Source organism: Ranitomeya imitator, chromosome 5, assembly GCF_032444005.1.
Source record: "Ranitomeya imitator isolate aRanImi1 chromosome 5, aRanImi1.pri, whole genome shotgun sequence".
Taxonomy (NCBI): domain Eukaryota; kingdom Metazoa; phylum Chordata; class Amphibia; order Anura; family Dendrobatidae; genus Ranitomeya; species Ranitomeya imitator.
The window spans coordinates 677,449,629-677,476,400 of NC_091286.1; the positions used below are offsets into that span (position 1 = coordinate 677,449,629).

General features: G+C 40.1%; 1 protein-coding gene across 2 annotated transcripts in view; it reads left to right on the forward strand.

Moving 5' to 3' along the window:
- Nucleotides 1-26,359, forward strand: part of TFAP2D (transcription factor AP-2 delta) — a 111,500-nt gene extending 85,141 nt beyond the window's left edge. Inside the window, exons 4-8 of one of the 2 annotated variants that reach the window (XM_069728349.1) lie at nucleotides 13,108-13,273; nucleotides 16,464-16,582; nucleotides 19,595-19,736; nucleotides 21,643-21,756; nucleotides 25,502-26,359. In XM_069728349.1, coding sequence (XP_069584450.1) covers nucleotides 13,108-13,273; nucleotides 16,464-16,582; nucleotides 19,595-19,736; nucleotides 21,643-21,756; nucleotides 25,502-25,721 — 761 coding nt within the window. In that variant the 3' untranslated portion in view covers nucleotides 25,722-26,359. The remainder of the gene's footprint in view (nucleotides 1-13,107; nucleotides 13,274-16,463; nucleotides 16,583-19,594; nucleotides 19,737-21,642; nucleotides 21,757-25,501) is intronic. The other variant, XM_069728348.1, reaches the window with a different exon arrangement.
- Nucleotides 26,360-26,772: the final 413 nt, after the last annotated feature.

Genomic DNA, 26,772 nt, shown 5'->3' on the forward strand with positions numbered 1-26,772 from the left:
GTACTGCTGAGGGGTTATGGAAGCCCAGGTTGCTTTGATAGCAGCCTTCAGCTCGTCTGCATTGTTGGGTCTGGTGTCTCATCTTCTTCTTGACAATACTCCATAGATTCTCTATGGAGTTAAGGTCAGGTGAATTTGCTGCCAATCAAGCACAGTGATAATGTTGTTTTTACACCAGGTATTGGTACTTTTGGCAGTGTGGACAGGGGCCATGTCCCGCTGGAGAATGACATTTGCAGCTCCAAAAAGCTTGTCGGCAGAGGGAAGCATGAAGTGCTCTTAAATTTCCTGGTAGACGGCTGCGCTGACTTTGGTCTTGATAAAACACAGTAGACCTACACCAGCAGACATGGCTCCCCAAACCATCACTGATTGTGGAAACTTCACACTAGACCTCCAGCAGCTTGGATTGTGGCCTCTCCACTCTTCCTCCAGACTCTGGGACCTTGATTTTTAAATGAAATTTAAAATTTACTTTCATCTGAACACAACACCTTGGACCACTGACAACAGTCCAGTTCTTTTTCTCATTGGCCCAGGTAAGACGCTTCTGGAGTTGTCTATTGGTCATGAGTGGCTGACACAAGGAATGTGACACTTGTAGCCCATGTCCTGGATACGTCTGTGTGTGGTGGCTCTTGGAGCAATGACTCCAGCAGCAGTCCACACCCTGTGAATCTTTCCAAAATTTTTGAATGGCCTTTCCTTAACAATCCTTTCAAGGCTGCGGTTATCCCGGTTGCTTGTGCACCTTTTTCTACCACACTTTTTCCTTCCACTCAACTTTCCATTAATATGCTTGGATACAATACTCTGTGAACAGCCGGCTTCTATAGCAATGAGCTTTTGTGGCTTATGGCTTACCCTCCTTGTGGAGTGTGTCAATGACTGCCTTCTGGACATCTGTCATCTCAGCAGTCTTCCCCATGATTTTGGAGCTACTGAAACAGACTAAGGGACCTTTGTAAACGCTTAGGAAGCCTTTACAGGTGTTTTTTGTTAATTATTCTAATTTACTGAGATAATGACTTTTGGGTTATCATTGGCTGTAAGCCATAATCATCAACATAAACAGAAATAAACACTTGAAATAGATCACTCTGTTTGTAATGACTCTATATAATATAAGTTTCACTTTTTGTGTTAAAGAACTGAAATAAATTACCTTTTTTATGATGTTCCAATTTTATGGGAAGCACCTGTATATCTTCCTCGTATTGATCTATATATCTATTTTCTATCTATCTATTATTTATCTATTATCTATCTACAGTATCTATCTATTATTTATCTATCTATCTCATGAACATGACCAGGTAACATTTCAAAGGTGAAAAGAATTTATAAGAGGTCTATTTGCCCATTTGAGTGTGATATGGACAAATAAACCCCTTGTACATGTCTTTCTTGGTAAACTGGAGTTTGTTCCCTGTATTTAGGCCCTTTGGCTTCAAACTTTCCAATCTTTGTATCCAGCCTAGTTCTTTCCTTTTTAGGATACTATGCAATTTCTAAGTCTATGCCTTAACAGGGACCTTTTTTCATGAAATGTTTGGAAACTGAAATTCCTGTCTTTTTTTCTTTAGAGCATAATTAATCTACAGTCCTTGTCCAAATAAATACGTTTTTTGACTAATTTTCATCATCATCTTTACATATATTTCAAGTGGTGAGATGCATAGACAAGATCCTCCTTAAGTGTAGCCAAAACCAAGTTAGTGTATGTAGGCATCATGTTGGCACCCATGGCGGTCCCATGCAGTTATGAATAGAAATCATATTCAAAGCGTAAGTAGTTCCCTTTTAACGCAAGTTCCAAGAGGGTCAAAAAGAACCATATGTAACTATCAGTATGTTTTGTCCTATACATTTTTTTTTCTGAAAGCCTTGAATCTTCTGTTATGGTATATTAACAAATAAAGAGACATTACATCTAAAAAAAAAAGAAGAAAAGATCCTATGTGACAGTTTTTTAAATGTTATCCTATTTATACCTATACCACTAAAAATAGAACTCATCAGATATACAATGAGACTTGCAGGTGGGTTTACCAAAGATTTATGAACCTTAGGGAAAACATTTATGACTAAGTTATAAGGTTATTCATTATGAAGAAAGTGAAACATATTAATTCCCTCTTCAAAAGCAGTTCTCACAATTTTAGCATAACTAAGATCTTGGAACTTGCACTCATACATCACATTCCAGTCAATTCTATTAATCTATCTATCTATCTATCTATTTACAGTGGCTTGAGAAAGTATTCACTCCCCTTGACATTTTTTGTGTTTTGCTACCTCACAACCTGGAATTTCACTGTTTTTCTTGAGAGTTTACATCAATTCATGTAAAGAACAGGCCTACAGCTGTGCACATTTGGTTTTCTTTCTATTGTGAAGCAACCAACAGATAGGACAAAATAACTGAAAATTTTAGTGTGCATAAGTATTCACAGCCTTATCTCAGTACTTTTGTAGAGCTTCATTTTACAGCAATTACAGATGCAAGTCACTTTGTATAAGTCTCTATGAGCTTTCCACATCTTGCCACTGGGATTTAGGTCAATTTCTCAAGTCAAAACTGCTCCAGCTCCTTTAGGTTAGATGGCTTTCTTTTTTTGAACAATCTTCAAGTCTGACCACAGAATCTCAATTGGATTAAGGTCTGGCCTTTGACTAGGCCACCCTAAAACATTCACACATTTCCCCTTAAACCACTCAAGTGTTGCTTTAACAGCATGCTTTGGGTTATTGTCTTGTTGGAAGGTGAACCTCCGCCCCATTCTCAAATCACTGACAGACTGAAACAAGTTTTCCTCAAGAATATCCCTGTATTTCACGCCATTCATCTTCCCCTTGACTCAGACCATTTTTCCTGTTCCTGCTGCCGAAAACAATCCCCACAGCATGATGCTGCCTCTACTGTTGTGAATTCTGCTTTTGGGTTCCCTCCAGTGGTTGTAGGTGGGAATGCAGTTGTCTCTGAGTCGCAGTCCTGGCCATGTGTATCTGCTGATTGCAGTTCTGACTGGGATATTTAGGTATTCAGGATTCATTAGTCCTTTCCAGTTGTCAATGTTTCTTGTGAAGTGTTGGATCACTTTCTGGCTTCTCCTGCTTAGCTGCCAAATCAGCAAAGATAAGTGTCTGTTTCTTTTTCTGTGGCACACATGCAGTGTGCTTATATTCTGTACTATTCATTTGTTTTTCTCTTGTCCAGCTTAGATTGTGTCAGTGCTTTCTCAGTCTTGTTGGATTCTCTGGAGTTGCAGACATACGCTCCACATCTTTAGTTAGATGGTGGAGTTTTTGTATTTTCTGCTGTGGATATTTTTGGAAGGGTTTTTAATACTGACCGCTTAGTATCCTGTCCTATCCTTTCCTATTTAGCTAGTGTGGCCTCATTTGCTAAATCCTGTTTCCTGCCTGCGTGTGTCTTTTCCTCTACTACTCACAGAAAATATTTGTGGGGGGCTGCCTATCCTTTGGGGTTCTGCTCTGAGGCAAGGTAGAATTCCTATTTCCATCTATAGGGGTATTTAGTCCTTCGGCTGTGTCGAGGTGTCTAGGTTTTGTTAGGCACACCCCACGGCTACTTCTAGTTGCGGTGTTAAGATCAGGGTTTGCAGTCAGTATAGTTACCACCTACTCCAGTGAAAGTTTTCATGCTGCTCCAAGGTCACCTGATCATAACAGTACAACTGGCCCATAATGAGTTAAATGCATCTCAGAAGAAGGGAAGAAAGGTCTTGAGCCATTTTTTTTTCTTCAATCTACTTTGTCTTCTCCTCCCTCTTTATCTCTGGGTGGCTGAAGAGCCTTGTGCTAGCATGAATGTTCAGGAATTAGCTTCTCATGTAACATAGTAACATAGTTAGTAAGGCCGAAAAAAGACATTTGTCCATCCAGTTCAGCCTATATTCCATCATAATAAATACCCAGATCTACGTCCTTCTACAGAACCTAATAATTGTATGATACAATATTGTTCTGCTCCAGGAAGACATCCAGGCCTCTCTTGAACCCCTCGACTGAGTTCGCCATCAACACCTCCTCAGGCAAGCAATTCCAGATTCTCACTGCCCTAACAGTAAAGAATCCTCTTCTATGTTGGTGGAAAAACCTTCTCTCCTCCAGACGCAAAGAATGCCCCCTTGTGCCCGTCACCTTCCTTGGTATAAACAGATCCTCAGCGAGATATTTGTATTGTCCCCTTATATACTTATACATGGTTATTAGATCGCCCCTCAGTCGTCTTTTTTCTAGACTAAATAATCCTAATTTCGCTAATCTATCTGGGTATTGTAGTTCTCCCATCCCCTTTATTAATTTTGTTGCCCTCCTTTGTACTCTCTCTAGTTCCATTATATCCTTCCTGAGCACCGGTGCCCAAAACTGGACACAGTACTCCATGTGCGGTCTAACTAGGGATTTGTACAGAGGCAGTATAATGCTCTCATCATGTGTATCCAGACCTCTTTTAATGCACCCCATGATCCTGTTTGCCTTGGCAGCTGCTGCCTGGCACTGGCTGCTCCAGGTAAGTTTATCATTAACTAGGATCCCCAAGTCCTTCTCCCTGTCAGATTTACCCAGTGGTTTCCCGTTCAGTGTGTAATGGTGATATTGATTCCCTCTTCCCATGTGTATAACCTTACATTTATCATTGTTAAACCTCATCTGCCACCTTTCAGCCCAAGTTTCCAACTTATCCAGATCCATCTGTAGCAGAATACTATCTTCTCTTGTATTAACTGCTTTACATAGTTTTGTATCATCTGCAAATATCGATATTTTACTGTGTAAACCTTCTACCAGATCATTAATGAATATGTTGAAGAGAACAGGTCCCAATACTGACCCCTGCGGTACCCCACTGGTCACAGCGACCCAGTTAGAGACTATACCATTTATAACCACCCTCTGCTTTCTATCACTAAGCCAGTTACCAACCCATTTACACACATTTTCCCCCAGACCAAGCATTCTCATTTTGTGTACCAACCTCTTGTGCGGCACGGTATCAAACGCTTTGGAAAAATCGAGATATACCACGTCCAATGACTCACCGTGGTCCAGTCTATAGCTTACCTCTTCATAAAAACTGATTAGATTGGTTTGACAGGAGCGATTTCTCATAAACCCATGCTGATATGGAGTTAAACAGTTATTCTCATTGAGATAATCCAGAATAACATCCCTCAGAAACCCTTCAAATATTTTACCAACAATAGAGGTTAGACTTACTGGCCTATAATTTCCAGGTTCACTTTTAGAGCCCTTTTTGAATATTGGCACCACATTTGCTATGCGCCAGTCCTGCGGAACAGACCCTGTCGCTATAGAGTCACTAAAAATAAGAAATAATGGTTTATCTATTACATTACTTAGTTCTCTTAGTACTCGTGGGTGTATGCCATCCGGACCCGGAGATTTATCTATTTTAATCTTATTTAGCCGGTTTCGCACCTCTTCTTGGGTTAGATTGGTGACCCTTAATATAGGGTTTTCATTGTTTCTTGGGATTTCACCTAGCATTTCATTTTCCACCGTGAATACCGTGGAGAAGAAGGTGTTTAATATGTTAGCTTTTTCCTCGTCATCTACAACCATTCTTTCCTCACTATTTTTTAAGGGGCCTACATTTTCAGTTTTTATTCTTTTACTATTGATATAGTTGAAGAACAGTTTGGGATTAGTTTTACTCTCCTTAGCAATGTGCTTCTCTGTTTCCTTTTTGGCAGCTTTAATTAGTTTTTTAGATAAAGTATTTTTCTCCCTATAGTTTTTTAGAGCTTCAATGGTGCCATCCTGCTTTAGTAGTGCAAATGCTTTCTTTTTACTGTTAATTGCCTGTCTTACTTCTTTGTTTAGCCACATTGGGTTTTTCCTATTTCTAGTCCTTTTATTCCCACAAGGTATAAACCGCTTACACTGCCTATTTAGGATGTTCTTAAACATTTCCCATTTATTATCTGTATTCTCATTTCTGAGGATATTGTCCCAGTCTACCAGATTCAGGGCATCTCTAAGCTGTTCAAACTTTGCCTTCCTAAAGTTCAATGTTTTTGTGACTCCCTGACAAGTCCCCCTAGTGAAAGACAGGTGAAACTGCACAATATTGTGGTCGCTATTTCCTAAATGCCCAACCACCTGCAGATTTGTTATTCTGTCAGGTCTATTAGATAGTGTTAGGTCTAAAAGTGCTGCTCCTCTGGTTGGATTCTGCACCAATTGTGAAAGATAATTTTTCTTGGTTATTAGCAGAAACCTGTTGCCTTTATGGGTTTCACAGGTTTCTGTTTCCCAGTTAATATCCGGGTAGTTAAAGTCCCCCATAACCAGGACCTCATTATGGGTTGCAGCTTCATCTATCTGCTTTAGAAGTAGACTTTCCATGCTTTCTGTTATATTTGGGGGTTTGTAACAGACCCCAATGAGAATTTTGTTACCATTTTTCCCTCCATGAATTTCAACCCATATGGACTCGACATGCTCATTCCCTTCGCTAATATCCTCCCTTAAAGTGGACTTTAGACAAGACTTTACATAGAGACAAACCCCTCCTCCTCTCCGATTTTTACGATCCTTTCTAAACAGACTGTAACCCTGTAAGTTAACTGCCCAGTCATAGCTTTCATCTAACCATGTCTCGGTTATTCCCACTATGTCAAAGTTACCTGTAGATATTTCTGCTTCTAGTTCTTCCATCTTGTTTGTCAGGCTTCTGGCGTTTGCGAGCATGCAGTTTAGAGGATTTTGTTTTGTTCCAATCTCCTCACTGTGGATTGTTTTAGAAATGTTCTTACCTCCCTTCTGAGTATGTTTTCCTGGGTCGTCTTTGTTCGAGTCTAATGTTTTTCTTCCCGTCCCAGCTTGTAGACCAGCTTGCTGCTAGGGTACAGGGTATTTCTGATTATATTGTTCAGACTCCTGTTTTAGAACCGAAGATTCCTACTCCTGTTTTTTGGTGACAAGTCCAAATTTTTGAGTTTTAAAATCAACTGTAAACTGTTTTTTGCTTTGAGACCTTGATCCTCCGGTGGTTCCATTCAGCAGGTTAAAATTGTCACCTCCCTGCTGCGTGGCGACCCGCAGGATTGGGCATTTTCCCTGGAATCTGGGAATCCGGCTTTGCTTGATGTAGACTCCTTTTTTCAGGCTTTGGGATTGTTATATGATAAACCTAATTCTGTGGATCAAGCTGAGAAGACCTTGTTGGCCCTGTCTCAGGGTCAAGAGGCGGCAGAATTGTATTGTCAGAAATTCAGAAAATGGTCGGTGTTGACTAAATGGAATAATGATGCTTTGGCGGCAATTTTCAGAAAGGGTCTTTCTGAATCTGTTAAAGATGTTATGGTGGGGTTTCCCACGCCTTCCGGTCTGAGTGATTCTATGTCTCTGGCCATTCAGATTGACCGGCGCTTGCGGGAGCGCAGAACTGTGCGCGCTGTGGCGTTATCCTCAGAGCAAATTCCTGAGCCTATGCAGTGTGATAGGATTCTATCTAGAATGGAACGACAAGGTTTCAGACATCAGAATAGGTTGTGTTATTATTGCGGTGACGCTTCTCATGTCATTTCTGTCTGCCCTAAGCAGACAAAGAGGATCGCCAGTTCAGTTACCATCAGTACTGTACAACTTAAATTTTTGTTATCTGTGTCCTTGATCTGCTCATTGTCATCATTTTCTGTCATGGCGTTTGTGGATTCAGGCGCCGCCTTGAACTTAATGGACTTTGAGTTTGCCAAGCGTTGTGGTTTTCCCTTGCAGCCTTTGCAGAACCCTATTCCTTTAAGGGGCATTGATGCTACACCCTTGGCTAAAAATAAGCCCCAGATTTGGACACAGGTGACCATGCGAATGGCGCCAGCCCATCAGGAAGATTGTCGATTTCTGGTGTTGCATAATTTGCATGATGCTATCGTGCTGGGTTTTCCGTGGTTGCAGGTACATAATCCTGTGTTGGATTGGAAGTCCATGTCTGTGACTAGTTGGGGTTGTCAGGGGGTTCATAATGATGTTCCTTTGATGTCAATCTCCTCTTCTTCCTCTTCTGAAATTCCAGAGTTTTTGTCTGATTTTCAGGACGTATTCGATGAACCCGATTCCAGTTCCCTTCCACCGCACAGGGACTGCGATTGTGCTATTGACTTAATTCCAGGCTGTAAGTTTCCTAAGGGTCGACTTTTCAACCTGTCTGTACCTGAACATACCGCCATGCGGAACTATATTAAGGAGTCTTTGGAGAAAGGGCATATTCGACCATCTTCTTCACCGTTGGGAGCGGGGTTCTTTTTTGTTGCTAAAAAAGATGGTTCCTTGGGACCCTGTATTGATTATCGCCTCTTGAATAAGATCACGGTCAAGTTTCAATACGCTTTACCTTTGCTTTCCGATTTGTTTGCTAGGATTAAGGGAGCTAGTTGGTTTACGAAGATTGACCTTCGGGGGCATATAATCTTGTTCGTATTAAGCAGGGTGATGAATGGAAAACTGCGTTTAACACGCCCGAAGGCCATTTTGAATACCTTGTGATGCCATTCGGACTCTCTAATGCTCCATCTGTTTTTCAGTCCTTCATGCATGATATCTTCCGGACTTATCTTGATAAATTCTTGATTGTATATTTGGACGATATTTTGATTTTTTCCGATGATTGGGAGTCTCATGTGCAACAGGTCAGGATGGTATTTCAGATCCTTCGTGACAATGCTTTGTTTGTGAAAGGGTCTAAGTGTCTCTTTGGGGTGCAGAAGGTTTCTTTTTTGGGCTTTATTTTTTCTCCCTCGTCTATAGAGATGGATCCGGTTAAGGTTCAGGCCATTCATGATTGGATTCAGCCCACATCCATGAAGAGCCTTCAGAAATTTTTGGGTTTTGCAAATTTTTATCGCCTTTTCATTGCTAATTTTTCCAGCGTGGTTAAACCCTTGACCGATTTGACGAACAAAGGCGCTGATGTGGCGAATTGGTCCTTTGCGGCTGTCTCTGCCTTTCAGGAGCTTAAACATCGATTTACTTCTGCTCCGGAGTTGCGCCAACCGGATGTTTCTCTTCCGTTTCAGGTTGAGGTTGACGCTTCTGAGATTGGGGCAGGGGCCGTTTTGTCTCAGAGGGATCCTGTTGGTTCCTTAATGAAACCGTGTGCCTTCTTTTCCCGTAAGTTTTCGCCTGCTGAACGCAATTATGATGTCGGCAATCGGAAGTTGTTGGCTATGAAGTGGGCGTTTGAGGAGTGGCGACATTGGCTTGAGGGAGCTAAGCACCCTATTGTGGTCTTGACCGATCATAAGAATCTGATTTACTTCGAGTCTGCCAAATGGCTGAATCCTAGACAGGCTCGATGGTCCTTGTTTTTTTCCCGTTTTGATTCTGTGGTCTCGTACCTTCCGGGTTCTAAGAATATTAAGGCTGATGCCCTCTCTAGGAGTTTTTTGCCTGATTCTCCTGATGTCTTAGAACCGGTCGGTATTCTGAAAGAAGGGGTGGTCCTTTCTGCCATTTCCCCTGATTTACGACGGATTCTTCAGGAATTTCAGGCTGACAAACCTGACCGCTGTCCTGTGGGGAAACTGTTTGTTCCTGACAGATGGACTAGTAGAGTGATTTCTGAGTTTCACGGTTCCGTGTTTGCTGGTCATCCTGGCATTTTTGGTACCAGAGACTTGGTTGGTAGGTCCTTTTGGTGGCCTTCTTTGTCGTGTGATGTGCGTTTTTTTTGTGCAGTCCTGTGGGACTTGTGCGCGGGCCAAGCCTTGTTGTTCCCATGCTAGTGGGTTGCTTTTGCCATTGCCAGTCCCTGAGAGGCCCTGGACGCATATTTCGATGGATTTTATTTCTGATCTTCCGGTCTCCCAGAAGATGTCTGTTATCTGGGTTGTTTGTGACCGGTTCTCTAAGATGGTTAATATGGTGCCTTTGCCTAAATTGCCTTCCTCTTCAGATTTGGTTCCGTTGTTTTTTCAGCATGTGGTTCATTTGCATGGTATTCCGGAGAATATTGTGTCCGACAGAGGTTCCCAGTTTGTTTCTAGGTTTTGGCGGGCCTTTTGTACTAGGCTGGGCATTGATTTGTCTTTTTCTTTTGCATTTCATCCTCAGACAAATGGCCAGACCGAGCGAACTAATCAGACTTTGGAGACTTATTTGAGATGCTTTGTGTCTGCTGATCAGGATGATTGGGTGGCCTTCTTGCCATTGGCCGAGTTTGCCCTTAATAATCGGGGTAGTTCGGCTACTTTGGTTTCGCCTTTCTTTTGTAATTTTGGTTTTCATCCTCGTTTTTCTTCTTGGCAGGTTGAGCCTTCTGACTGTCCTGGTGTGGATTCTGTGGTTGACAGGTTGCAGCAGATTTGGGCTCATGTGGTGGACAATTTGGTGTTGTCTCAGGAGGAGGCTCAATGTTTTGCTAACCATCGTCGGTGTGTTGGTTCCCGGCTTCGGGTTGGGGATCTGGTCTGGTTGTCTTCCCGTCATGTTCCTATGAAGGTTTTCTCCCCTAAGTTTAAGCCTCGGTTTATTGGTCCTTATAAGATTTCTGAGATTATTAATCCGGTGTCTTTTCATTTGGCGCTTCCGGCCTCTTTTGCTATCCATAATGTCTTCCATAGATCTTTATTGCGGAAATATGTGGTGCCCGTTGTTCCCTCTGTTGATCCTCCGGCCCCTGTGTTGGTTAATGGAGAGTTGGAGTATGTGGTTGAGAAGATTTTGGATTCTCGTTTTTCGAGGCGGAGGCTTCAGTACCTTGTCAAATGGAAGGGTTATGGCCAGGAGGATAATTCTTGGGTTTTTGCCTCTGATGTCCATGCTGCTGATTTGGTCCGTGCCTTTCATGTGGCTCATCCTGATCGTCCTGGGGGCCCTGGTGAGGGTTCGGTGACCCCTCCTCAAGGGGGGGTACTGTTGTGAATTCTGCTTTTGGGTTCCCTCCAGTGGTTGTAGGTGAGAATGCAGTTGTCTCTGAGTCGCAGTCCTGGCCAGGTGTATCTGCTGATTGCAGTTCTGACTGGGATATTTAGGTGTGCAGGATTCATTAGTCCTTTCCAGTTGTCAATGTTTCTTGTGAAGTGTTGGATCACTTTCTGGCTTCTCCTGCTTAGCTGCCAATTCAGCAAAGATAAGTGTCTGTTTCTTTTTCTGTGGCACACATGCAGTGTGCTTATATTCTGTGCTATTCATTTGTTTTTCTCTTGTCCTACTTAGACTGTGTCAGTGCTTTCTCAGTCTTGTTGGATTCTCTGGAGTTGCAGATATACGCTCCACATCTTTAGTTAGATGGTGGAGTTTTTGTATTTTCTGCTGTGGATATTTTTGGAAGGGTTTTTAATTCTGATTGCTTAGTATCCTGTCCTATCCTTTCCTATTTAGCTAGTGTGGCCTCATTTGCTAAATCCTGTTTCCTGCCTGCGTGTGTCTTTTCCTCTACTACTCACAGTCAATATTTGTGGGGGGCTGCCTATCCTTTGGGGTTCTGCTCTGAGGCAAGGTAGAATTCCTATTTCCATCTATAGGGGTATTTAGTCCTCCAGTTGTGTCGAGGTGTCTAGGTTTTGTTAGGTACACCCCACGGCTACTTCTAGTTGCGGTGTTAAGATCAGGGTTTGCGGTCAGTATAGTTACCACCTACTCCAGTGAAAGTTTTCATGCTGCTCCAAGGTCACCTGATCATAACACTCTACTATGTTTCACTGTGTGGATGGTGTTCTTTGTTGTGTTGTGTTGTGTTTGCTGTGTTCGTTTAGCACCAGACATAGCATTTACCTTGGTGGCAAAAAAATTACATTTTGGTCTCATCTGACCAAGGGGGTGAATACTTTCGCAAGCCACTGTATCTATCTATTTATCTATCTAAGATTACACAATTGTCTAATGATGGAATATTTCTATATATACCCTATAAATACAAATCTCTCACTGCTTGAAATAGGCTCATTTGGACCGAAAAGTCGCCAAACCATATGGGCTAAATAAAGTCTACCTATTTTTTTGTAAATTTTGGAGTGCTGCCTACCTTTTTTCTTCTAATGCATGTCAACAAAATATAGATATTTTGGCTTGGGAAGTGTTTTTTTGCTCCAAGATTGTATTTGTCAAATGTGCTGCTCCATTTTTTAATTTTGCAATCTATCTATCTATCTATTTATCTATCATCTATGTATCTATCATCTATATATCATCTATCTATTATCTATCTATTATTTACAGTATCTATCTATTATCTATCTATTATCTATTTATCTATTGTATGTCTATTATCTATCTATATATACATCTATTTGTCTATTATCTATCTATCTATCTATTATCTATCTATCTATATATTATCTATCTATTATCTTTCTATCTATCTATCTATCTATCTATCTATTTATCAAAAGTCTTCAACTACATAATTATATCTAGTTAATACATCAAAATTTCAAGACAGTATTCAGAATTCATCAATCAAATGTATAAGGTATAATCTCCCCCATCCTGGACCCCATCCTTGTATAATGTCCCCCATGCAGCTGCTCTTTTCCAACACATTTAAAAACTAAATAAATGACTCTTCTTACCTTCTTCCACTCCCACAAGGTGTGGTTTCCTCTTGCATAGCAGGCGCAAAGACAAGCAGCTAACTTCAGTGTGCCAGCCATGATGCACATGATGTCGCTCCCATGCACCACCCATGTTGCATACGCCGACGTCAGCTGTGGCCTTTGATTTGCCAGTGGCATATATCGCAGTGCAGGGACCCAGCGGGTCCCTGCGCTGCATACATTTTAGCTGATTATGTATCCTCAGACGCACGTCCAGCTGAAAAAGGCGCTGACATCAGTGGTCCCCTCTCCCACTTGAGCCTGGTCGCGGTCACACCCTCTGCGACCACGATCATTATGTCTTCACAAAAGCCAACTTTACACAACAATAACAGTGATAACAACATATACAAATCATAGTAATAGCCAGCAATAGACATGGGAGACAAATACAATTTTACTCTAGTATTACACTCCAAAAAATGAGTACATTGATCTTCCTGGCTGGATTTAGGTATAAATCGTGAATATTCTATTTATGTAGTCGTAACATAAGCTTCTTGTCCTTCTCTCCTCTCAGGAGGTACCTGCGTAGTAAACCCCACAGACCTCTTCTGCTCAGTTCCTGGCCGCCTCTCTTTGCTAAGCTCCACGTCGAAATACAAGGTCACCATAGCAGAAGTGAAAAGACGTCTCTCTCCTCCCGAATGCCTCAACGCTTCTCTCCTGGGCGGAATATTACGAAGGTAAATGCAGGTCAATATTTCTATGTTTGCATTAGGCAATTAGGAGTTTTACTATATCCGCAAAGCAAATCTAGTGTACAACTGCTGTGTAGAAGGCACTGGATGTCCAATATGATATAATGTCTCCATACAACTCTTTTTTTAAAAAAAAAACAACTTTAAAATAAGTCACCCCCAAAGACCGCCCTTTGCGATTCCAAAAACTCCAAAATACTCTAACAGAAGATGATACGTAATAAACACATGGCTCTCTTTGGATATATTTCAACCTTTCAACGGAGATCAATCCTACAAGAAGTCCATATGTAGAGAAAATACCCTCATTCCTTTATTTTCTCTACCTAAGGCTTTTTTTTACACTTACCGTGGTTTTATGTCCAGTTTTTGCGGCCCCAATAGATTTCTATGGGGCCGCAAAAATGGCCCTCAATAATTCCATCGTATGGCCATGAGGGCTGTATTTACGGCCATGAAAAAATATCGAGCCTGCTCGATCTTTTTCACAGCTTATGGACACAGCCCCCTTTGAAAATCAATGGGGCCACAAAAACAACGAAAGCTTGTTTTTGCGGTACACCGTGACTTCCGGTTTTGCGGAATGCCATTTTTTTTCTTCCCAATACTTTTCCCATAGTATTGGAAACCATGAACATGGCGATCAGCAAGTTTTTTGCGGCCCGTTATTGCGGCAGACCGTGAAAATTGTGGCAATACGGCCCCCCCAAAAAAGGCCCGCAGTAACCGGCCGCAAAAAACACGGTAAGAGTAAAAGAAGAAGACTAAGACAAGTATTAATTTGAATTTTATATCAATATGGTTGTGTCATTGCCTTCATATTAGAGTGGTGGTCACCCTTTGCAGTGGCTATCAAGTAAGCGACCTTCATCTACGATGTCGCAGGGGTTGTCCAGATGGGATCACCACCTTACTAATAACCAACATATTTAGACAGTGTAATCTACTTTTTCTACTTCACTTTACATATGTATGAATGGAACTCCATTTATCAACTATAAATATGGGGCTTAAAATGTACGTAACTGTTTGCCAAAATGTCACAAAATTTTCTTTTCAATTTACCAAAATTTTCACAATTTTTCAAGCTGTCTTAATTGCAGATTAGGTAACAACTTTTCCATACAAATACAAATACTAAAATGCTTCATGACTCTTAAAGGGAATCTGTCAGTAGGATAAACCCTCATATACCGCCTGTATGGACATGCAGGTCATAAGAAACTGAATAAAATGATACCTTGATATCTGCGATCCTATGTTTTATTACAGAGAAATCCACATTTTTTTAAATATGTAAATGAGCTGTTAAGATCAATGAGACTGATATAGATCTCCTGGAGAGTCTGCCTCCAGAGCTTATTTTAAATGAAAGGGGGTGTTGCTTTTGTGAGAAATTTAACTGACACAGTACAGTAGAACTGAGCGTTGTCTCATTATAAACACTTCTGCAGCAGCAGCTCTGCTGTATTGCAACAATGACTGCTTGTCAGAGGACAACTACAAATGTGTTTTATACTGTCCTGTGTCAGTTATAATCATACACAGGTGTGAATTAAGATCAGGAGGGCAAAGAGCAGGCATCACATATTACATTGGTAACTCCCCATTTCATTTAAAATTAGCTCTAGAGGCAGATTCTCATGGAGATCTATGTCCGGCCCGTAGATCTTAACAGCTAATTTCAGAAAAATATGGATCTTTCTGGAATAAGACATCGGATCACAGATATCAAGGTATCATTTTATTCATCTTCCTATGACCTACATGCCCATATAAACGGCTTAGAATGGTTGATTCTACTGACAGATTATCTTTAAAGGGGTGATCCAGCCTCACGAAAAATTTAAGAACAACCATGGATGGGGTGAAAATTGCAAAATGATGTATACTCACATGTTATCAGCCCTTTCAATCTAGAGTAGGCAGCCACAGTGGTAAGCAAAGGAGTGGGAAGCCATGAAGTCACTGTTTGTCTGTCACTCAGAAATACGGTGATGCTGGTACCTAGGCAGACCACCTGAGCTGACTGCCTTGAATCTACATATGTAATGGCAGATGAGTATACATCATATTATTATTCTCACCCCATCCGCGGTGCCTGTTTATATTTTAGTGAAGCTAGACACCACAATATAAGGATATTGTGAGGAAACAAGACAGTGGGTGCAGTGCATACACACTAGAGAGGGAGAGGACTGTACCGAAGAAGACTGTGCTTACCGTGCGCACACACGAGAGTGGGAGGGCAGGAGAGAGTAGCAGGCTGAAGTAGGGTGTGAAGAGACACAGACAAGGACCTGGTGGGTCACATGACCAGAGTAGGAAGGTCCTAAAGACAAGAGCTAGCACCCGAGAATACTTTGGGGGGCCCAAGGTCGAAAATAAGAGCCGGCAACGCAAGGAGCGGGGTCAGACAAGCCAAGGTCAGTAACAGGATCACGGCGCAGGACAAAAGGAGTGAGACAAAAACGTAGTTAGGTGTCAAGCTGGAGTCAATTAACAATAGAACCGAACAACAAAATACAGAATCAACAGGCAATAGCAAAGTGTGGGACAGACCGGGTCAGCAACAGGGAATATTCACGCTGATCGTGCACAAGGCACAAACACACCAGGGTCAACTGAACTCAGCCAAGGGCAGGAGTATAACTGACAAGGACTCAAGCCAACCAAGGCTAGAAAAAGCCCTCCCAGAACCAAAAAAAGGCCACAAATAATTAACCCCTCGCACGTCAGTCAGAAAACTACCATAGGATCATGACAGATATTTCTCTACTCCTTCAGTCCAGCATGCTTTGTGGATTACTACAAGGGCAAAACATGAAGTCACAATGGGGCCCATGGATAGATCTGACAGTGATCTCTGTCTACAATCCATTTTCGCATGGGTGGAAGGAGCTTGAGTAGGCATCCATAGATCCCTCAACCTTAGCCAACAAGAATGAGGGTAATTAACCAAGCAGCATACGAAGGAGATGGAGGCAAAAATTCACCCTGGGTGATTACAAGTGCTATGGTATTAAGAAAGACTATAATTATGCCCCATTTCCATCATTTCTATGCGCTCTACTGGATTAAACAACGGTAAAAATGGGGTCTACCATTTATTTAGGGTCCATTCTGCTGTTCCAATCTTTATATTCAAGGAGGGGCTTTAATTTTTTTTTTGCAGGGCAAAGTCCAAAAATGGAGGACGTTGCTTAAGAGAGAAGTTGGACAGGCTTGGTCTAAACTTACCTGCAGGAAGACGAAAAGCTGCAAATGTAACACTGTTGACGTCTTTAGTAGAAGGTAAGATTCCCTCCGTCTCCCACCCACAGCCTTCGCAACTCAGATTCAGATTAACTATGCCATTCTCCAGTCCTCAAACAATTGTAAATCTTCGCGTTGTTCAGAACTTTCAGATCTGAGGAATATATCCCACTTGTCTTTGATCATTTTATATGAAGTCACACAGTGGATGAGAAGATAAAGTACCTGGATTGGAGTTCCGCGTTCCTTCAGAGTGGGATGAAAGTGTCTCCTCACATACTGGGCATTACTAACCCTCTTCCTTTTATTCCCTTGAATGTTTGGAAGTGCTGATCAAATCGAGCAAGGTCTTTCTTCTAAGGTCTTAAGAGATCTTTCAAATACACTTCTAATAAGTTCTCTTCATTATTCACTTGTCTCAGCCGTCACGTGTTTTCTCAGCCAAGAATGAGAAACTTTCCTGGAAATTGGGATTTCTATTGAAGAATTGAGCAATTTGTAGATTTTCATTTTTTATTTTCTAAGACTTAAAATCTTCTGGATTTAGCCCCAGAAAGTGTTTGATTATTCCTACAGTTTGACGGTCTGCCTTAAGATTTTAGTTCACGTTTTAGTAAATGATCATGGTATTAAAGAGTTTATCTCATCACAGATGAACAAAAATGACTAAATCAATTCAATGTGAATAGACTTTGAGTTGAATTTGCTTGAATTCACAGCGATTTCGAACAATTTTAGATTTGCTTTGCGCAAAATCGCCTAAAATGGTCACCACCATTTTACATGTTGCAGAAGATTGCCGCAGCTATAAAAGGATTGAGGGTGTAGCCATGGGGTCTTCCCCATAAAAACTTACAGATATCAAATCACACGATATAGCACAGCCACTCAGGAGGAACTACCAGAGCCACTATAAAAGCACAGGTTTGGAAAGCAGCAGTCATATTGTAGTGAATCTGGATAGTGAGGATCACAGCTCATATCTAAGCAATAGAGATAGAGAGAAAGTAAAAAAAACACTAAAGAAACTGTGATAGCATCGCAATAAAGAATCTTAGCATGTGAGAATAATGCAGATGTAATTATTATAGGGGGATAGATATATAAGAGTCTCTATTTTAGTTTCCATACATTTATTCATAGCCATATATTTTGAGATCACTTTGACAATGATAAGGCTATATTTGCATTAAAGAAATTGAAAGGGGTTCAGTTGAGTCGTAGGAGACCTTAAAGTGTCATACATGTAATATGAGGGCAATTGGAGGCTTTGGAATACTTTTAATTCTTGGCGAATCGAATTACATTTCCTGGGAAACTTTTGTGAAGTCATTTAGAAAATCAAATATTTGCTCACCAAGAGGATATGTCATCCAGGACCCCAGCAAGCATTGATTTTGCGAGAAGATGAATGGCCAACCATGCAATCCATTGATGGCTTGAATGCACCAGAGAGGATTTGGCTATAACCATGATGTCCTTACACCTGAATCAGCCTTATGGACAAGGACCATCTTGATGAAACAACCCATTTAAGAGATAATGACTCTTTTCCTGTCCCTAAGTTGCTCACTATCTCATTTTCCGATCTCACACACTAGGACCAATTTCAAAGAAAGCTAAGGAAACCCAAGCAATTGTAGAAAGAAAATGCAAAATTTAAATCTCTAGGCTCAATTTTAACTTTGTGCTATAAAGCAACATTGGCAATCAGTGGGTAACATGGCTACCTATACCAAGAAAGGGGTGCCTAAAAATATGTAATGTTCTTCATCAGCACATTACCATATTCCACTAGTTAAATGCCTCATGCCTTAAAGTCTTGTGTAAAAAGTTTCACCGGTAATAATCATCGTAAATTGTTGGGTTGTTAGTTGAGGTGGCCAAACACATTAGCTGAAAATGGGCTGATGAATAAACAATAGTTGGTCGAATTGTTGGTTCAGAAGATGACTCTATAACGATGAACAAGCAATCATTGGTGGAATCATTGGTTCACAAGATGGCTCTATATCGATGAACAAGCAATCATTGGTTCACAAGATGGCTCTATACCGATGAACAAGCAATCATTGGTTCACACGATGGCTCTACACCGATGAACAAGCAATCATTGGTTCACACGATGGCTCTACACTGATGAACAAGCAATCATTGGTTCACACGATGGCTCTACACCGATGAACAAGCAATCATTGGTTCACACGATGGCTCTACACCGATGAACAAGCAATCATTGGTTCACACGATGGCTCTACACCGATGAACAAGCAATCATTGGTTCACACGATGGCTCTACACCGATGAACAAGCAATCATTGGTTCACACAATGGCTCTACACCGATGAACAAGCAATCATTGGTTCACACGATGGCTCTACACCGATGAACAAGCAATCATTGGTTCACACGATGACTCTACACCGATGAACAAGCAATCATTGGTTCACACGATGACTCTATACCGATGAACAAGCAATCATTGGTTCACACGATGGCTCTATACCGATGAACAAGCAATCATTGGTTCACACGATGGCTCTACACCGATGAACAAGCAATCATTGGTTCACACGATGACTCTATACCGATGAACAAGCAATCATTGATGGAATCATTGGTTCACAAGATGGCTCCAGGCATACTTTAGATTACATTGGGCAACGGCACTGTTCCTTGCAACTACTTGTTCGACGTCCGAGAACAACCAAGACAATATTCATATGAATGTGCGTAGGGTAAGAAATGGTGGGCCTGCTGGTTAAAGAACTATCATTGGTCGCCCAAATGACCCATCCACATTTTACCTGTGTGGATTATTGATGAAAAAAAAATCTAACGTGCCCAATGGGATTTTGAACGAATAAGAGCGCTCATTGATCGTTCATAGATCAAAACTAACTATTGTTCACTTCATTAATCCGGCCGAAGATCTCTACCGTCAAAATTGGTCCATCAAGTTGGATCCAATGTGTATGGCCATCTTTAGTTAGTTTGCGCAATCCATTATCTGACCTGATTACACCATTTTTGCTGTTCTGTTCTCAACAGGAGAGGCTCTACATCTAGCCCGAGATTTTGGATACACTTGCGAGACAGAGTTTCCGGCAAAGGCTGTGGGAGAACATTTGGCTAGACAACACATGGAACAGAAAGAACAGACTGCGAGGAAAAAGATGATACTTGCCACAAAGTAAGTAATTGGCTGTTTGGTATACTTTGAATTTTTTTTTTTAAACTTATTTTACAAACTTTTTAGAACTTCCACCTTGTGAAGGACAGATTGTTCTTGCTTCTAAGACTTTATAAGTCATGGTAGCTTTTAAAATCTGTTCTTGTCTCCTGAAACCACCCTCTTTCCACATACTGTATCCTCATAAAGGGGGCTCGTTGCTCAAGATCAAGAATGTCTCCGTGATTCCGAGAATCGCTAAAATAGAGAAACTCCCCGGGAAGATCCAGACTGTATTGCATGATCAGAAATGTATGTGACTGGACAACATGTAATATTACATTTCTTCTACCACTGACTCAGAAGAAGCTTTCCTTGGGGGATCACATTTGATTTCCATGGATTATAAAAGTCTAAACCACAATAATCAAGCTTCTATTTTCAAGCAAAAATTGATTTTAAAAGACATGGAAAAGGACATTAATATATCTATGGTAGTTCTAAATACTACAAAATACAAAACGTTACTGCTCAATTCCAGAAATATAGCCGTATCGAGGCACGACACAAGAATACTTACTGAATTTCTCTTGAGTCGATTTACACATGGATCTGATCATGGGATCCCAAATTAGCCAGATGGATCAAGTGAAAAGCTTAGTTCCTAAAACTTATTGTGATGTGTTCCCAGACTTGTTTTTTAATAAAACTAGTAGATTCTTGCTACTAATGCCAATATTAGGACAATATACTAACATTAGGTAGATAATTATTGGCTATGTTGGAAAAAACAACTTTGGAAGATGACTTAGGTGGATCCTTTTCTGTCTTCGTCATCTCGATAAACCGTCAGGTTTCAATCACACCTCAATAGTAAGCTCGAAAAAAATTATATTTACTCTATCATCAAGTTATTCAGCAGTTCTCTGATTACTATATAGTTTCTAGTAACCATGTGGAATAACATTCACGTCCCTGAAAAATTATGTGACATTATATGATTCTTCCCAAAGTTCCCATATGGATGGGGGATTCTTTCCTTGATCCAGTAAGCAACTTTTCTGCCCTTGGTTATCATATTGATACAATCACATTTTTCTCTGTTGCAGATTTAGCAGTTCTCTGAATGCTGAGCTCTGCATAACCCCGCCCACACTACTGGTTGGTTGCTTTCTGTGTACACTGTATGTTGACAGCAAGCTGCCTATCAGCGGTGGGGGCGTGGTTACACAGGAGTTGGCTAGGAAGCACAAGGCAGCTAGTTCTGTAGTGATAATCTCCTGCTGATGAAACACTGATTTTATTAATACAGCAAGTGACACATCGCTGGAATTAGGGTCTCAGCACCTATATGACGCTGCTCTCAGATTACCCATCAAAAGCCTGCTGATAGATTCCCTTTAATAGAGACAGAGTGAGCATTTGTTCTGTCCAAAGTAAGCCTGTGGAATCTTTAGAGGGTGTTTTCAGGGTGGTAGCCCAATCAAAGGGCATTTAGATGATGGCCTTCTCCTTTTGATCTCAATGACAGTATGATTAGCTTATTTTTCAGTGTCCAACATGCACATGATTCTGCATTTATAATAGCAACCCTAAAATAGCCTACTACAACTATCAACACCAAGTATTTTAGAGGGGTTGTCCAGTTATTAAAAAAAAAAAAAACTGAAATTTTATTAGAAAATAAAGTGAAAACTTACAGATCCCAAACTGTTAATTCGGCAACACCAAACTCAGATCCTCCATGCAGAAGGTTCTGTGTGTTGAGGACCATATGGCAAGAACAATTTTGTCAAGTTTGGTTTTTAAACCTTGCAATCTCCTAAAATCTCCCCTCTGTTCCAGCAATCCCCATTGTTTGCGGAGCTTACGTGATGATGTGACTGTTCCTATTAATTGTCATTATTTTTATGGACTTTTTTTTTAGGCAAATCTGCAAAGAATTTCAGGATCTACTCAGTCAAGACAGGTCGCCATTGGGTTCCTCGAGACCGACTCCAATTCTAGACCTCGATATCCAGAGACACTTAACACATTTTAGGTACGCAACTTATTCTGTGATTTTAATGGATGCCTGCAGAATCTGATTACTACAATGTTGTAAAGTGTTCCTCAGGTTTTAAGGGCTATCTCGACCTTAAAAACGTAAAAGAAGGCTTTTGTCCACTCTTTGCGTGGCCTCAACTACAATCCTTCATTTTGATGGACTGTTGATTTCAAGAACACTTTGGAACCAAATTTGATATAAATTTCCTCTGTGCATTATCAGCTATGGTTTTTTTTGAAACGTACGTAGCCTTGAACAGTTCAAGGAAAATTATAGGATGATTTCTCTACCAGAAATGAGTAAACCCGAACTGAAGACACGGGTCTGGTGCTGAACATGGACTTCTCCCGTTCAGGAGTCCGGGAGAAGAGAGAGAGAGAAGATTAAATGGAATTGTCCATGCACAAAATATTGAGGGCCTCAACTGATCTGCTATTGATGACCTATCTATGGAAATAGGTTATTAATATCAGAGAACTGTTCTTGCAGTAAAGAATCCACGGTCTCACTGCTCGTACAGTAAAGAATACATGGTCTCAAAACGCGTACAGTGAAGGATTCACAGTCTCAACTCATATAGTAAAAAATCCAGAATCTCACTGCTGATACAGTAAAGAATCCATGATCTCACTGCTTGTACAGTGAATAATTCATAACCTTACTACTCATACAGTGAAGAATTCATAGTCTCAGTACTCATATAGCATAGAATCCATAGTCTCACTGCTCATACAATAATGAATCCTTAATCTCACTGCTCATACAGTAAATAATCCATAGTCTCACTGCTCTTACAGTAGAGAATCCATAATCTCACTGCTCATATAGTAAAGAATCCATAATGTCACTGCTCTTACAGTAGAGAATCCATAGTCTCACTGTCCTTACAGTAAAAAATCCATAGTCTATCTGCTCATACAGTAAAGAATCCATAGTATCACTGCTCTTATAGTAACGAATCCATAGTCTCACTACTCATACAGTAAATAATCCATAGTCTCACTGTCCTTATAGTAACAAATCCATAGTCTCACTGTCCTTATAGTAACAAATCCATAGTCTCACTGCTCATACAGTAAATAATCCATAGTCTCACTGCTCTTACCATAAAGAATCCATAGTCTCACTACTCATACAGTAAAGAATCCATAGTCTCACTGTCCTTACAGTAAAGAATCCATAGTCTCACTACTCATACAGTAAAGAATCCATAGTCTCACTGCTCATACATTAAAGAATCCATATTCTCAGTGCTCATACAGTAAAGAATCCATAGTCTCACTGTCCTTACAGTAAAGAATCCATAGTCTCACTTCTCATACATTAAAGAATCCATAGTCTCACTGCTCTTACAGTAAAGAATCCATAGTCTCACTGCTTATACAGTAAAGAATCCATAATCTCACTGCTCTTACTGTAAATAATCCATAGTCTCACTACTCATACAGTAAAGAATCCATAGTCTCACTGCTTATACAGTAAAGAATCCATAGTCTCACTGCTCTTACTGTAAATAATCCATAGTCTCACTACTCATACAGTAAAGAATCCATAGTCTCACTACTCATACAGTAAAGAATCTATAGTCTCACTGTCCTTACAGTAAAGAATCCATAGTCTCAGTACTCATACAGTAAAGAATCCATAGTCTCACTGCTCATACAGTAAAGAATCCATAGTCTCAGTACTCATACAGTAAAGAATCCATAGTCTCACTGTCCTTACAGTAAAGAATCCATAGTCTTAGTGCTCATACAGTAAATAATCCATAGTCTCACTGTCCTTACAGTAAAGAATCCATAGTCTCACTTCTCATACAGTAAAGAATCCATAGTCTCACTTCTCATACAGTAAAGAATCCATAGTCTCACTTCTCATACAGTAAATAATCAATAGTCTCACTGCTCTTACAGTAAAGAATCAATAGTCTCACTGCTCATACAGTAAAGAATCCATAGTCTAACTGCTCATACAGTAAAGAATCCATAGTCTCACTGTCCTTACAGTAACAAATCCATAGTCTAACTACTCATACAGTAAATAATCCATAGTCTCACTGCTCATACAGTAAAGAATCCATAGTCTCACTGCTCATACAGTAAAGAATCTATAGTCTCACTGCTCTTAAAGTAAAGAATCCATAGTCTCACTACACATACCATAGTCTCACTGAATCCATAGTCTTACTGTCCTTATAGTAACACATCCATAGTCTCACTACTCAAACAGTAAAGAATCCATAGTCTCACTACTCATTCAGTAAATAATCCATAGTCTCACTATTCATAGTCACTCACTACTCATAGTCTCACTGCTCTTACAGTAAAGAATCTATAGTCTCACAACTCATACCATAGTCTCACAGAATCCATAGTCTCACTGCCCTTATAGTGACAAATCCATAGTCTCACTACTCAAACAGTAAAGAATCCATAGTCTCACTGTCCTTACAGTAAAGAATCCATAATCTCACTGCTCATACAGTAAAGAATCCATAGTCTCACTGCTCATACAGTATAGATTTCATGGTCTCACAGCTCATACGGTAAAAATCCATAGTCTCATAGCTTGTACAGTAAAGAATGTATTGCCTTACTACTTGTACAGAAAAGAATCCAGAGCCTCCAGCGAACAATCCATAGTCTCAATGCTTTTACAGTAAAGAATCCATACTGTTCTTACAATAAAAAAAATAACTGTCTATAATGATGAGTGAACCTTTTCCTTTAGACGTAGAGATCCTCAATATTTTGTGCCCGGTTTCTTTGAAGGGCTGTGACATTCTTCTGAGCGTTATGGACCCAAGTTTAACATGAGAGAGTGTCTGTGTCCTTGTACTGCAGCTCCGCACCGTACATGAAGCCCCAAAGCCAATGCATTGTGCTAATCTATGGCAATCACAGCGTCATTGATCCTGAACATAGGCCATCATTTCTTGTACTAGAAAATGCCTTAAAACAGAGACGCATAATAATAAGAATCGATCCAACGCATTCAACACCGTAAAAAAAAAAAGAACTAAAAGACGAAAACTATGTAAAAACACGGGAAATGAACTAGAATTAAGTGTCAAAGAATTTCTGCGAAAGATTTGTCATTAATATTATTTTTCTTTATTACTTCCCTTCGCATTGGATGAAGGTTTACATGAAAATTAAGTAACGCCGATTACGCAAAATAATGTAGATATTAAGCCTGCAAATAAAAGTGAAAAAAAAAATTGAAAAAGGATTACATTAAAGATTCTAACACGGAGCCACGATTACTGAAATAACCGGTGCCTCCTCTGTGGTTATGATAAGTAATTCATTGTCTGTATGTATCCTTCACAGTAATCCATGTTCTGATTGAAACTTCTCAAGGTAAAAAATTACCATTCTGATGCCCGGGGATTGCGTGATTAGTCAAGAACGTTCCAGCTTCATCCAGTGAACAGTTCAGAATTTTCGATACAAAGTAACGCAGCGCACCAATACCGTTTTTCAATTTCCATTAAAAAAAAAATACAGATGGTATTAAAAAAAATATAATAAAACATAAATAAATTAAAATAAAATATTCTGCCTACAATAAGAGATTTTCCTTTTAATAGTTCTCCCGGTAGAATAACAGAATGTTCTTGTGAAATAAATTGATTTTTGATACAATTTCACGTCATGACTTCAAGGCTATTTATTTGTTTGTTTTTTTATTTGTTTGTTTTACATTTGTATTTATTTTTTTTTTTTTTATGTTCCAGCTTGATCACTCACGGTTTCGGGACTCCGGCGATTTGCGCGGCTCTTAGCACCTTCCAAACCGTTCTAAGCGAGATGCTGAATTATTTGGAGAAACACACGACAAATAAATCCGGAGGAGTATCGGAAAGCAGCCAAGGAAACAACAACTCAGAAAAGGGACCCTTGAGGAAATCGTCAGACGTCATGGTAAAAGACGCCAAGACTGAAAAGACGGACTAGCCGGACGCATCACCTTCCGAGTTTTTGCTGCTGACTATTTTTTTTTTTTTTTTTTTTTTAATAGTCTTTAAAACTCTTTAGGTTGGACAATTTACATCGGACCAAATTCACAAACTTCTGAACATTGTAAATTCCGTGAATTTTTTCACCTTTTTAGTTCATTTATAAATTCTCCCCCCCCCCAAAAAAAATAACTATATATAATGAAGCAATTGATGGGTATCACTACAAACGACCTACAAAATAAGGAAAATTGTTTTGTTTTGTTTTTTTTAATTGCTTTTGGTTTTGGATTTTTTCTCTCCACATTTTTGCTTTTATTCGTCGTGATCTGTTTTTTTTTTGGTATGAAAATAAAAGATGCAAAGCACCATATTGAGATGACTTATAGAGGATAATAAAAATGAAAGCAATTAACTTTTACTATGTTTTATGTGTATTGTGTTGTGTTAAAGAAAAAAAAGAAATTATTTGTAAAGACGTTCGGCAATTTCATCACCGGGAACGCTTTCGTTCCATTTGAAGAAAGAGTTTTCTTTCTAAAGTAAATGTGTTTTTTCATAAAGTTTTAAAGGTTTATAATATTTTTTTTTTACATAATTTTGTAATTTCTCATAATAAAAAAAATGGAATTTAAAGTTTTCCTCCAAAAATTGGAACCAAGAGAGTCTAGGCAACAAATAAGCCTCTCCGGTGGGAAACATCACGTGATAATGACCTGGACGATTCGATACATAGGTGTCCTCGTCATCTAAGTTCTGTATTGTGGTCTCGATTCTAATTAAGACATTTTTTAACCCCTTCACGTCATATGTCACGTCCCTGCCTTGGATGGGGGCTCACATCGGATGATCGCAGCTTCAAGTCCCCATCAAGTCCCCTAAGGGGACTGTTAACCCCTTTACCCCCAAGGGTGGTTTGCACGTTAATGACCGGGCCAATTTTTACAATTCTGACCACTGTCCCTTTATGAGGTTATAACTCTGGAACGCTTCAACGGATCCCAGTGATTCTGACATTGTTTTCTCGTGACATATTGTACTTCATGATA